Genomic DNA, 13,381 nt, shown 5'->3' with positions numbered 1-13,381 from the left:
CATGTGACAGACATGACTCCCGACAGGATCACTCTCCAGAATATGGAGAAGAAACCAAATGAAAGTTTTAGATAGTATGCACAAAGATGGAGAGAAGTTGCCATACAAGTTCAACCGCCGCTTTTAGAAAAAGAAACCACGATACTCTTTATCAACACTTTAAAGGCTCCTTTTATCACTCATATGTTGGGGAGTGCCACCAAAAGCTTCTCAGACATAGTGATGACAGGCGAAATGATTGAAAATACTGTGAGAAGAAGCAAAATTGAAGTCGGGGAAAGTACCAAAAGATCGGCACCGAGGAAAAGAGATAACGAAGTGAACAACACGAGCACATTTAGTAAGGGTCAGTCCAAGTCACTCACTATAAACCAACCAAAGACGGTGACCGCCAATCAACATAGCACTGTGACACAAGAATCCAACGCGAGGGAGAACACAGAAAGGCCACAGTTCACCCCTATACCCATGACGTATAGGGAGCTGCACCAGAACCTATTCAACACTCATGTAGTGTTCCGTTTTTACATAAAGCCACTGCAACCCCCGTTTCCTAAATGGTATGACACAAACGCCCAATACGAATACCATGTGGGAATCACCGGGCATTCAATCAAAAATTGCACCGCGTTCAAGAAGCTAGTTGAAAGACTCATCAAAATGGGGATTGTAAGGTTTGATGATCCAATCGTACCCAATGTAGCAGGAAACCCGCTCCCCAATCATACCGAAGAAGGGTTAAACGGGGTAAGCGAAGGCGGAAGCAAGGAGATCAAATACGAGGTTGCAGAGGTTAGGACCTCATTGAGACGGGTGTGGAAGGAAATGGTTAAGAGAGGATTAATCGTGTGGGATTCGAGAGAAGAATCTGAAGAAGAGAGGAAATACTATGAGCTCCACAACAAGGTGGGGCATGAAATTCAAGAGTGTGTGGAGTTCAGGGCCCTTGTGCAGGAAATGATGAACAATAGAGAAATGGAGTTTTATGAAGAAACCAAAAACCCCAGAGAGGGAGATATATGTGCATCGGAGGGAGAATCGACAACGCAGAACCAAATAGTTAACTACCTCGTGGTTATCATATCACGACCCAAAAGTAATGAAGCAGGAATGCAAATGCCACCGAAAGTCATAATCCAAAGACCGGCAGTCTTCCCCTATAAAGACAGTAAGAGGGTCCCATGGAATTACGACTATAGCGTGACGATCCTAGGAAAAGAGAACCTGGTTGACACTTCAAAAGAGGACCAAGATAGGGGCCCCTATATACGTAGCGGGAGACACTACGATTCAGTGAGCGAGAAGGCAGGACCCGTAAAAGGAAAAGCCATAGTGGTCGAACAGACGAAAGAAAAAGCGACCAAAATTGAACTTCTTGTTAATGAGCCGGTCAATGAAGAAGAGGCTAAAGAGTTTTTAAAGTTTCTAAAGCACAGCGAATACAGTGTTGTGAAACAACCGCGTAAACAATCAGCTCGTATTTCAGTGCTGGCCTTACTTCTAAGTTCGGAAGTCCATCGCAGCGCGCTGATGAAAGTTTTGAATGACACATATGTTGCCAATGATATCTCCATCAACAAGCTAGACCGCTTGGTTATAAACATAAGTGCTGATAACTTTATCTTCTTCAATGACGACGAGATCCCGGTGGCAGGGGGTTGGCTAAAGCTTTACATATCACCACGCGTTGTAAGGGATATACACTACCAGGAGTACTGATTGACAATGGGTTGGCCTTGAACGTCCTACCATTGTCCACACTAAGCAGATTACCTGTAGACAGCTCTCACATGAAAGAGTGCTAGAATATAGCGAAGGCATTCAATGGTATGGAGAGAAGGGTGATGGGCAGAATTAAGATACCTCTTCTGATCAGGCCAAACAATATGAGGTGGATTTCCTGGTGATGAATATCAAGCCTTCATACAACTGCTTATTGGGGAGGCCCTAGATACATTCAGCTGGGGCAGTGCCTTCATCGTTGCATCAAAAGTTGAAGTTAGTATTAGAGGGGCAATTGATAATGATAAATGTTGAAGAGGATATCATTACAGCTGTAAGTAGTGATGCACCCTATTTGGAGATAGATGACGAAGCAACCGAATGTTCATTTCAGTCTTTGGAATTTGTTAATGCAACATTCATTACTAAGGGGAGCAGGATTCTGATGCTGAAATTATCCAAAACTACAAGGATGAGTCTACAGTTGATGGTCAGAAAAAGAGCTCTACCGGGAAGAGGACTCGAGAGACATCTCCAAGGAAGGGTTGCAACACTAGTATTGAAGGACAAGAGAGACCTCTTCGGCTTAGGATTTAAGCCAGACGCGAGACAAAGGAAAAAAGAGCTGGAAAAGAAATAAGAAAGAAGGAGAGTACGGTTAACAGGGGAGAAAATCAAATGGGAGCCAATGATATTCCCCCATATATCGAAAACTTTTGTGTCCGGAGGAATCATTCATCTTGAGCGAGGCACGCCAAGAAAGGAAGCCATAGAAGAAAATTTGGAAAGCTTAGACATCAATGCCATATACGAAAAAGGGGTTGGAGGAGAAAATTTGTCGGGCATTTGCCCCTACATACCTGGAAGTGTTCTGGATAACTGGACTCGGAAGAGATTCCTGTAATTTTTAGTGCTGACTCAGAATAATGTCCAAAAAACAATTATTGCTCTAGGTCTAGGAGAAATAAGAATCTTTTGTAAAATAGGCTTATGTTCAAAAACTTTATTTCAATAAAATGCACAGTTATTATCATTTTGAGCAAATATTCATTCATTCTTTCCATTTTATTCATAATCATGTTATACAAATGATTACTTTCGGATTCTTTTATCCTTCAGACATTCTTTTAAATATTCTTTCGTTCTTCATTCATAATCATACCATATAGATAAGTATTCTTCATCCTCATAATAGGTCCCCAGATATCAATGATATGAGTGACACTGCTAGTGGCTCAGAATCTCCTTTTGAGCAAGATATGTGTATGGAGGATTCTCAAGATTTTGAAGATGGCCAAGGCTATAACCTATCTCCTGATTTATTGAAGATGGTAGAATAAGACGAGAAACAAATCCTACCTCACAAAGAATCAGTAGAAATTGTGAGCTTGGGAGAGGGACAAGAGGTGAAGATCGAAACTTGTATCACCATGGAGATGAAGCGGGACCTTATCAAATTACTTCAAGAATTCAAAGATGTCTTCGCGTGGTCATACCAAGATATGCCTGGGTTGAACACTAATATCGTGGTACACCGACTCCCTATAAAGGAAGAATGTAAGCTAGTTCAGCAAAAACTCTGAAGAATGAGGCCCGACGTATTGCTAAAAAAAAAGAAGAGGTTAGAAAGCAGTTTGACGTTGGATTTTTAAAGGTGGTAAAATCATCAGAATGGGTAGCTAACATCGTTCCTGTCTCTAAAAAGGATGGAAAAGTACGAATGTGTGTAGACTACAGAGATTTGAATAAAGCCAGCCCGAAAGATAATTTTCTACTGCCTCACATCGACACCTTAGTGGACAACACGACAGGACATTCACTGTTTTCCTTCATGGACGGTTTCTCCGGATATAACCAGATCAAGATGCATCTTGAAGACATGGAGAAGACCACATTTGTAACCATGTGGGGCACGTTCTGCTATAAGGTGATGCCGTTTGGACTGAAAAATGCAGGTGCAACATATCAAAAGGCCATGGTAACCCTATTTCACGACATGATGCACAAAGAAATCGAAGTTTATGTCGATGATATGATCGTAAAGTCCCAAACAGAGAAGGAGCACGTACAAGTCCTAAGAAAGTTGTTCTTAAGGTTGAGGAAGTTTCAGCTAAAACTCAATCCAGCCAAATTACCTTCGGAGCCAAGTTTGGAAAACTTCTCGGATTCTTGGTTAGTGAGAAAAGGATTGAGATCGATCCAGACAAAGTCAAATCCATACAAGAGCTATCTCTGCCGTGTACCCAAAAAGAGGTTCGAGGCTTTTTAGGAAGATTAAATTACATCGCTCAGTTCATTTCACAACTAACCGAGAAATGTGACCCTATTTTCTGCCTCCTCAAGAAACATAACCTAGGTGTATGGGATGAAGAATGCCAATGGGCTTTCGACAAGGTCAAATGGTACTTATCCAACACTCCGGTACTGATGCCACCTAACCCCGATAAGCCATTGATACTGTATTTGGCAGTATTTGAGAATTCCATAGGATGCGTACTTGGTCAGCATGATAAGTCAGGAAGGAAAGAAAAAGCTATTTACTATCTTAGTAAAAAGTTCACTGAATGTGAGACAAGATATGCACCGATAGAAAAGTTGTGTTGTACCCTGGTTTGGGCAACCCGAAGGTTGAGGCAGTATATGTTGTATCACACTACTTAGCTCATCTCAAAACTGGACCCTTTAAAGTACATGATGGAGTCAACAACTTTGAACGGAAGAATGGCCCGATGGCAAGTTCTGCTCTCTAAATTTGACATGGTCTATGTGAACAAGAAAGCAGTAAAAGGGAGTGCAATAGCAGATTTTCTAGCCAGTAGAGCTTTAGAAGATTATGAGCCCTGAACTTTGATTTCCCGAATGAAGACCTGATGTGTGTTGCGACCATTGAAAAAGGTGCTCCGGAAGAACTTCCCTGGAAACTAAACTTCGATGGGGCGTCAAATGCTATGGGTAATGGAATTAGGGCAGTTTTGGTATCTCCAAACAGAGATCACTATCCATTTACTAGTAAATTGGATTTTGATTGTACGAATAACATGGCAGAATACGAAGCATGCATCATGGGAATTCGTACAGCCATAGAACGTAAGATTAAAGTGCTAGAGGTGTATGGAGATTCTGCGCTAGTGATTTATCAACTCAAGGGAGAATGGGAGACCAAAGATTCCAAGTTGATCGATTATCAGAAACTGGTCTTCGAATTGGTTAAAGAGTTCGATGACATTACCTTCCGCTACCTTCCGCGGGACGAAAATCAGATGGCCGATGCTTTGGCCACCTTAGCTTCCATGATCAAGGTGAACAAACAAGAAGATGTCAAACTCATCCGGATGAGCATTTATGAAACTCCGGCTCACTGATACAATATTGAAGAAGACGAAGAAAAAGATGATCATCCTTGGTATCACGATATATTGCAATACGTGAGGAATCGCGAGTACCTAGACCAGGCAAGAAAGAATGATAAAAGGACATTGAGAAGATCGGCCATTGACTATGTCTTAGATGGGGAGATTCTATACAAAAGAAGAAGGGATCAAGTGCTATTAAGATACGTAGACGCTAAGAAAATCTTGGAAGAAGTCTATGAGGGCGTCTGTGGGACACATGCTAACAGCTTTACAATGGCCAGGCAAATTATGAGATTCGAGTATTATTGGTCCACTATGGAAGGAGACTATGTCAATTACGCCAAGAGATGTCATAAATGCCAAATCTATGGAGACAAAATTCATGTGCCTCATTCACCACTGCATGTCATGACTTCCCCATGGCCTTTCTCTATGTGGGGTATGGATGTGATTGGACTAATATCACCGAAATCTTCCAATGGGCATAGGTTCATCTTTGTGGTTATCAATTACTTCACCAAATAGGTAGAAGCCGCTTCATATGCCAATGTTACAAAGTCGGCAGTGAGCAAATTCCTGAAAAAAGAGATCATATGTCGATATAAAATGCCGGAGAAGATCATATTTGACAATGCATTAAACTTGAATAATAGTACGATAGCAGAAGTCTATAGTCAATTCAAGATTAGACACCACAACTCGTCACCGTATCGCCCAAAAATGAATGGGGCGGTGAAAGCGGCCAATAAAAACATTAAGAAGATTGCGGGGAAGATGACTAAGACCTACAAAGATTGGCATGAGAAGTTACCATTTGCCCTCTTGGCTTATCGAACATCAATCAGAACCTTTACTGGGGCAACACCTTTCTCTTTGGTCTACGGAATGGAAACGATTTTGCCAATCGAAGTTGAGATCCCGTCCCTTCGAGTGTTGTCAGAGTTAGAGTTAGATGAAGCAGAGTGGATCCAGTCTCGATACGATCAATTGAACTTGATTGAAGAAAAGAGGCTAAGAGCTGTCCGTCATGGTCAGATGTACCAAAAACGAATGATGCGGGCTTATGACAAAAAGGTTCACCCAAGAGAGTTTCATGAGGGAGATCTAGTTTTGAAAAAGATCATTCCTATACAGAAGGATTTTAGAGGAAAATGGATGCCCAATTGGGAGGGGCCTTACGTGGTGAAGAAAGCTTTCTCCGGAGGAGCATTAATTCTAGCCGAAATGGATGGGAAAAACCTGTCCAATCCTGTGAATTTGGATTCTGTCAAAAGTATTACAATTAAAGAGGGAAAGAGGCCAAAGTGAAAACCCGCAAAGGGCACTTTGAAAAAAAAACGGAGAGGCCAAGGTGAAAACTCGCAAAGGGCACTTTGAGACCAAATGGGTTTTTGAGTTGAAAACCCGAAAATGGGCAGCTCAAATTTTGAATATAGGGCATGTGGTAGTCTTGTCCTCCCAAGTCAACAAGAGGGAATAACAGTACATCTTGGAGCATCAACAAAATACGCGGGATCTCCTCAACACGTATTTAGCTCGAAATGGCCTTTGAGAAGTTAGAATAGTGAAGCTTGTGCTACGATATCTAGGGCACCCTTTTCTCATCTTATTTTGTACCTTAGCATATTTGTTATCCTATTTAATTTATTCACTCTGAGTTTTGTTCTTAATAAAATTCCATCTCGTCCATTATGATAATCTCTTTCGAGCATTTTTCGTTGAAATCACGATTTTTGGACTTATAATATTCACACAAAAGAAGTTATGCATATTACTTTGGAAGGTCTCTAAATAGTACAAGGACCTAAAACAGGGCCACTAGTCAGGACTAACCAAATTCAAAAGTTGGAAACATTAGAAAAAGAATAGTCCAGATTGTGATTATTTCTTCAAATTTTCTGTCAAAGATACCGGCTAAACAAAAAGACACGATAGCACATCAATGATAGAACCCTAATGAACTATGAGCAATGACACTTTAAGCTTTTAAAAAGGAATCATTCTCATGACATTTCTGCATTCATTCATCTATTAGGAGCATTTGACTCATTTTGATCATGGCATCCTAGTTATTTGGCATAAGCATAGGTGCATGAAATCGATTTTACAGATCATGTCCCTAGAGGACTGTGTAGCAACATCAGTGAATTCACAGATCTTGTCTCCCTAAACAATAGTGGAGCAAATCGAAGAAGCAAGCCTTAACCCCCTAAGTAGTAGGGTAACAGGCTGAAGATTGCAAATCTTATCTCCCTAAAAAATAGTGGAGCAGATCGAAGAAGCAGGCCTTAACCCTCTAAGTAGTAGGGTAACAGGCTGATGATTGCAGATCTTGTCTCCTTAAAATAGTAGTGGAGCAAATCGAAAAAAGCAGGCCTTAACCCCCTAAGTAGTAGGGTAACAGGCTGAATTTCAGATCTTATCTCCCTGAAGTTGCAGTGGAAAAGATCAAAGAAAGCAAGCCTTAACCCCCTAAGTGGTAGGGTAACAGGCTAAAGATCATAGATCTTGTCTCCCTGAAGTTACAGTGGAACAGATCGAAGACGATGAGCCTTAACCTCCTAAGTAGTAGGGTAATAGGCTAAATTGTAGATCTTATCTCCCTGAAGTTGCAATAGAGCAAATCGAAGTCACAATCCTTATCTCTTTGAAGTTGTAGCAGAGCAGGATAAAAATACACGAACCATATCTCCCTGAGGTTGCAGTGGAGTAATTTCGGTAGAACAGATTAAAAGTTACAAGGCAAGTCTCTCTAGAGTTATAGCGGAGTAGATTGGAGCAACAATTCCTATATCCCTGAAGTTACAGAGGATCGGAAAAAGGCTATCTCGAAGAAGAAAAATGCCAAAGAAGTCATGATTATGCGAGACCAGGCAAAATTGGCCCTCTTTGAAGTCTTTGCTCTATTCATGTTACACGACAATGAGCAAAGAGGGGCAGCTGTAACGGGCCAATTTAGCCCGGGCCCTTATGAACACAAAACCCAAAAATTATTACAATAAAAATATTATAACAATCCAGTTTTAAACAGTCCAGAGCCCAAAAATATGACCTAAATTACAATGGTCCATGGCCCAACAACGAATGCGGCCCAAATCTCAAACCTAGGCCCAAAAAATTAAAACAGTTTCAGAAACCCTAGCAGCCAAGCCCAACCCGCAGCACCGAACGGCCTCTTGGCGCCATAGCCACGCCCACGCCTCTGTACGACAGCGCATGTCCTCTGTACACGTGCCACACACTTCGTACCTGCGAAAGAAAATAAAAAGCAGCAGCAAGAGCAACAACCAATAGAAAAAATTTTGTATTTTTTTCTTTTCAACTATAAAGCACTTTTGATTTTCGATTGTAAGGGTTCCTTTTTTACGCGCAATATACGCACACTACACAAACTCAATACAAAGAAAAATCAAAACTTTGAAAGGTGATTTTCGGGTGCTTCATTTCCTTTTTTTTGAATCTGTTCTTTTCTTCCTAGTTTTTGCATGTACTCTTGAGCATAAGAAAATTAAAAGAAAAGAGTGATCTTACCTTGCGAATAAGCCATCCATTCTCCTTTACTTCATCAAAATCGAAGTCTACAAGGGATTTCATGGCTAAAAAACTGACCCTTTGTGGCCTCGAAATCGTTGGCTGCCATTTTTTGTGGTGGATCAGTGTATAAACTCAAGGGTTCAAGGCTTACTGGTTGAGAAAAAAGGGGCTAGGGTTAATTCGGCTGAAGGAGGCTGGTTTCAGCCTTTTTAAAGGACCAAAAACGGTGCCGTTTTGAGCCTGTTCCAGTGGCTCCAAAATAGTGCCGTATTAGCTATACCTGGCCCGATCCGTTTCTTTGCCCCTGGGACCGGCGTGTTTTTGTGGTGAGGGGATATTTTCATGATGGGTCATCCCCTTTCGTGTGCACATTCAATCGCACCTTATCTATTCTGCTTCGTTTTTTTTAAATTAGCTCGTTAATTTGTGCGCGTTTGCACTTTAGTCCGCGATACAGGGCAGCGTTTTAGTCCCAGGGATATTTCCATTTCTAGTCCCCATACATTTGCGCGGATTGCTTATTGATCCTATTTTTGATTATTTTATTTAAATTATCTCTCTTATTTTAATTCAGTTTTCTATTTGTATAATTTATCATTTTAAAATACATTCAATATATTTTTATATGTTAATCCATTTTAATGATTTTGTTTGTTTTGGTTTGTACAATTGTTTTGAAGTTTGTTTTATCATATTATTTACATAACATTTGGTATAACATCTCATCTAAATATTTGGTGTATATTTGTACATATATTATTTTGGTGGAATTTTCTATTTAAAATACTTATTGTTTTAAAATTTACTTAATGCTTTTACGTATATGTAAAGTTATTTAAAAAAAATCATTTTTGTGTTTATAAAATTATTATTTCAGAACCCTTCTTTATAATAGGTTATTTTAAAATTTTCTATAGTGTCACATATAAGTGCTTTGACATGTATTTGCATATATATAATTTATAGCAAAATTAATTTAATCTTATATGTAGTATCATTTCTATGTTATTTTTACATTTAATTGCTTTTAAATCTATTTATATATATTTATGTGTGTGTATGCCTTTAATCTATTATGTATATAGTCTATTTTCCTAAGATTATATTTTATCGTATATTTTTACTACCCTTTTAAATTCTATGTTTCCTATGTCGTATGCTGCCAATTTTAAACAAGCATTTAAATCATTTTGCATATTATTTGACACAAATGTTTTTGCAACATATATTTCAAAAATTATGTGTATATTCTTTTTTAAGTTCTAGCATGTGTTCTTTGCTCATCAATGCACCATTTTTAGAAATTGTTTTGTATCATATTAGTTTTAGGTTGTTTGGTACTTCATGTGGTAATTGTTTTTATATTATTTCATGTATATTTGTTGTACCACATTCGTTTATTTTTGGTATCATTAAATCAATTATTGTTCATCCATGCTTGTGAGTTTGATTATATTTTCCTAGATTAGTTATACTTAATTATTAGTTTGTTAATTGGTATTGTATTTTATGCATACATATAATCCCATGCTTTTATTGTTTGCTTTGGTTTACAAAATGTTGTTTTATAAGATCTAACTCTTTAAAATTAATTATTCCATCTTATTTCAAGTAAAATTAATACGTTTTGAGCTAGTTCTATGATTGTTTATTTGAAAATTCATTAAAACAAAGGCAATATTCGATGTTTAGAAATTCGGGGAATAGTGCCCTATCGTGCTGGGTTTTGATTTCCCGTTTGTTCAAAATAATCGAATATTACTTTAGAATTTTACTCGTGTTTTTCCAAACGCTAAAACAAGGCAATATCCGATGTCTGGAAATTTGGGGAATAGTGCCCTATTGTGCTGGGTTTCGATTTCCTGTTTGTTCAAAATAATCGAATATTCCTTTGGAATTTCACTCGTGTTTTCTAAAGCGAGGCAATGTTCAATGTTTGGAAATTCGAGGAATCGTGCCCTACCGTGCTGGGTTTCGGTTTTTCGTTGGACTAAATAATTGTGCATCCTTTTATAATTTACAACATATGAACTTTTGGAAGTCAAAATTTATCGTATTTTTGAAGGTATAAAGGATCGTGTCCTATCGTGCTGGATGTGATGCTATATTCCTCTGAAACAAGAGAATTTTGACGACCAACTTGAACCATTCAAATGTTTTCAAAAGAATCACATTTCAAAAACATTTTTAAATCTTAGACATAATGACAGTATTTAATCGATTTGGTACCAATTTTGGGCGTAGTGAGGGTGCTAATCCTTCCTCATGCGTAACCGACTCCCGAACCCATTTTCTCAGATTTACGTAGGCCAAAATTGGTTTAAATGGAGTAAAATATTTTATTAAGGTGATCCAATCACACCGAAACAATAGATTAGTGGCGACTCCACATTTTTCGTTTTTTAAAGTCGATCCCCACTATTTTTTAAGTTTTTTTTAAAAAAAATTGGTTTCGACACCGTCAAGCATATCTCATAGCAAGTAAGTATTGTGCAGTACATTAATTCAAATCATATTTCAAATTCGTCATTTAGTAAGATCTCATTTTAGGTAATTTCAAGGTATCACTCATTCGAGTTAACTTCAGAACTTTGACTGGCTCACGATACTGGTCACACAAGCTGTAAAGAATCCACAATAGATGTAGGATCTCAGGCCATTGTTACAGTCTGTATCATCGGTACATAGTACCTGTTAAAAAATCACCGGCTCATGATGCTACTCACACAAGCTGTAGAAAATCCGCAGCAGATGAGGATCTCAGCCATCGCTATTGTCTGTATCACCTGTACATAGTACTGCTAAATGATCACCGGCTCATTGCCTGATAGAAAACATTGACACAAGGCATGCTAGGCACAAAGCTCGATAAACACATTAGCACAAAGCTTGCTAGGCACAAAGCCCAATAAATACACCTACACAAAGCCTGATAAATAACACCAGCATAAAGCCTAAGGTTTAGGTAAATCACGTACTCACAATATTCATTTATTATTATCAATTTATTCAATAGCTAAGCACAACATTAGATTTAATTATAATAAACATGTAATACGTAAGAATCCTTATAAACATAAAAATATAGTACAAACTTACAGGATTGATTTACAATAACGGTTCAAGTATCTAAATCAGCGATCGACATTATATCAATTCAATATTTCCATTTTCATTCACACACATCAATATAATCCAAAACTATGTAATTATATTTTTACAATACATTTATAAATGTACTACAATTAAACCAAATAAACTTACCTGACTAAATTGTAGCAATAACAAAGGTACTGAGACTATTTGGTAATTTTCTCTTTTCTTAAAATTTTCACCCGTTCTTGACCTAAAATAATAAATTTATTCAATTCACTAATTCCAATAGTAAAATTAACTCATTTTATGCTATTAAGCTCTTTTTGACGTTTTTACAAAATTACCTCCAATATTTCACTTTTATGCAATTTAGTGCCTAGGTCAAAATCATGCAATTTAACCATTTTCTATTAAAACCAAGCTTAGTCAATCTATTAACCCCCTTCATTACAGCCCATACTTGCTGTTATTTTACATCAAGTCCTTGTACTTTTACTATTTTTACATTTTAGTCCTTAAACATTAAAATCAACAAAAACTACTTTACGAAATAATCTTATTTAGCAACCAAGCATAATATTCTATCATAAAACTTCAAGAATATAATAAAATCATCAATGGCACAGTCCAAAACATTTAATACTATTACGAATTAGTCTCGGGTTAGTTAGATTAAGCTAATACGAGCTCAAAAACATAAAATTACTAAAAATGAGTAATGTTCACTAACCCAATTGAAGAATTCAATCTTAGCCAAGCTTTCAATACCCTAGCTATGGAGTTTCGGCTTGCTTAACAAGAAGAAGAAAGAAAATTTGATAATATTAACTTTAACTTATTAATTTAATTTACAATTTACTTATTTACCAAATTAACCTTTATTTTAACGCATAAAATCACTAAAACATGCCTAAAAATTTCCATAATTTAAATATATGCTACAACTACCAACCAAGGAAGGTTTAATTATTCCTTCAATTATTTTAAAATTTAACTAAACTAGTTTATTTTCAATTTAACCCTAAACTAATTAGGACTCAATAAGCAAATAGCCCAAAAGTTAGTGGATTTAATCATATCCACCTTGTTTAATAACCATTTTGGTTCCTTTACTATTTTGAATCAAAAGCAATCAACTTTTACCTCTTTTACGATTTAATCCTTTTTTCGTAATTGAGCAATAAATCATCAAAATTAATGGACCAAACTTCAATTCACATATAATACGACTCTGTAAATATTTAATAAAAATATTTACGGCTTTAAATTATGGAAACAAGGTCCTAATACCTCATTTTCAATAACCACTTGACTTTTGAATCGAGCCACTTATACTAACTTCTAATTCAATTGGTTAAAATTCTTCAAGCCAAAATTCATTGTAAAATTACTATTGACTCATATAATTTAAATATTAATTATACAACCTTACTCGTCAAATTTGTGGTCCCAAAAACACTATTTCCGATACCACTGAAAAATGGCATGTTACAGTCTTGAATGTGGCCTTTCGCTTACTATTTCGAGAGTTCTTGGACTCGCTCACGTGGTTCACATTAGAAATTTGGGAAAGATACACCGCATCACGCTTCCGAGTTTCCCCTTTAACACAAATGCCTAAGTATTTTCTCCATAGTGAAGTCCTCTACCATATGCAAAAGTTTCTTTCGATAATT

At 37.4% G+C, this 13,381-nt stretch overlaps 1 protein-coding gene across 1 annotated transcript; it reads left to right on the top strand.

Moving 5' to 3' along the window:
• The first annotated feature begins 222 nt into the window (after window positions 1–222).
• On the top strand, window positions 223–1,719 carry LOC107955868 (uncharacterized). Its single transcript, XM_041074125.1, has one exon. It carries the CDS (start codon window positions 223–225, stop codon window positions 1,717–1,719), a length of 1,497 nt encoding a protein of 498 aa, XP_040930059.1.
• The last annotated feature ends 11,662 nt before the right edge of the window (window positions 1,720–13,381 follow it).

This window comes from Gossypium hirsutum, chromosome A07 (assembly GCF_007990345.1).
Source record: "Gossypium hirsutum isolate 1008001.06 chromosome A07, Gossypium_hirsutum_v2.1, whole genome shotgun sequence".
NCBI lineage: Eukaryota > Viridiplantae > Streptophyta > Magnoliopsida > Malvales > Malvaceae > Gossypium > Gossypium hirsutum.
Note: the sequence above shows the minus strand (reverse complement) of the source record. Positions and strands in the feature narration are given on the sequence as shown.

Bases quoted from the DNA above. Each gene is read 5' to 3' on its own strand.
- LOC107955868 (XM_041074125.1), top strand. From the start codon at position 223: ATGACAGGCGAAATGATTGAAAATACTGTGAGAAGAAGCAAAATTGAA.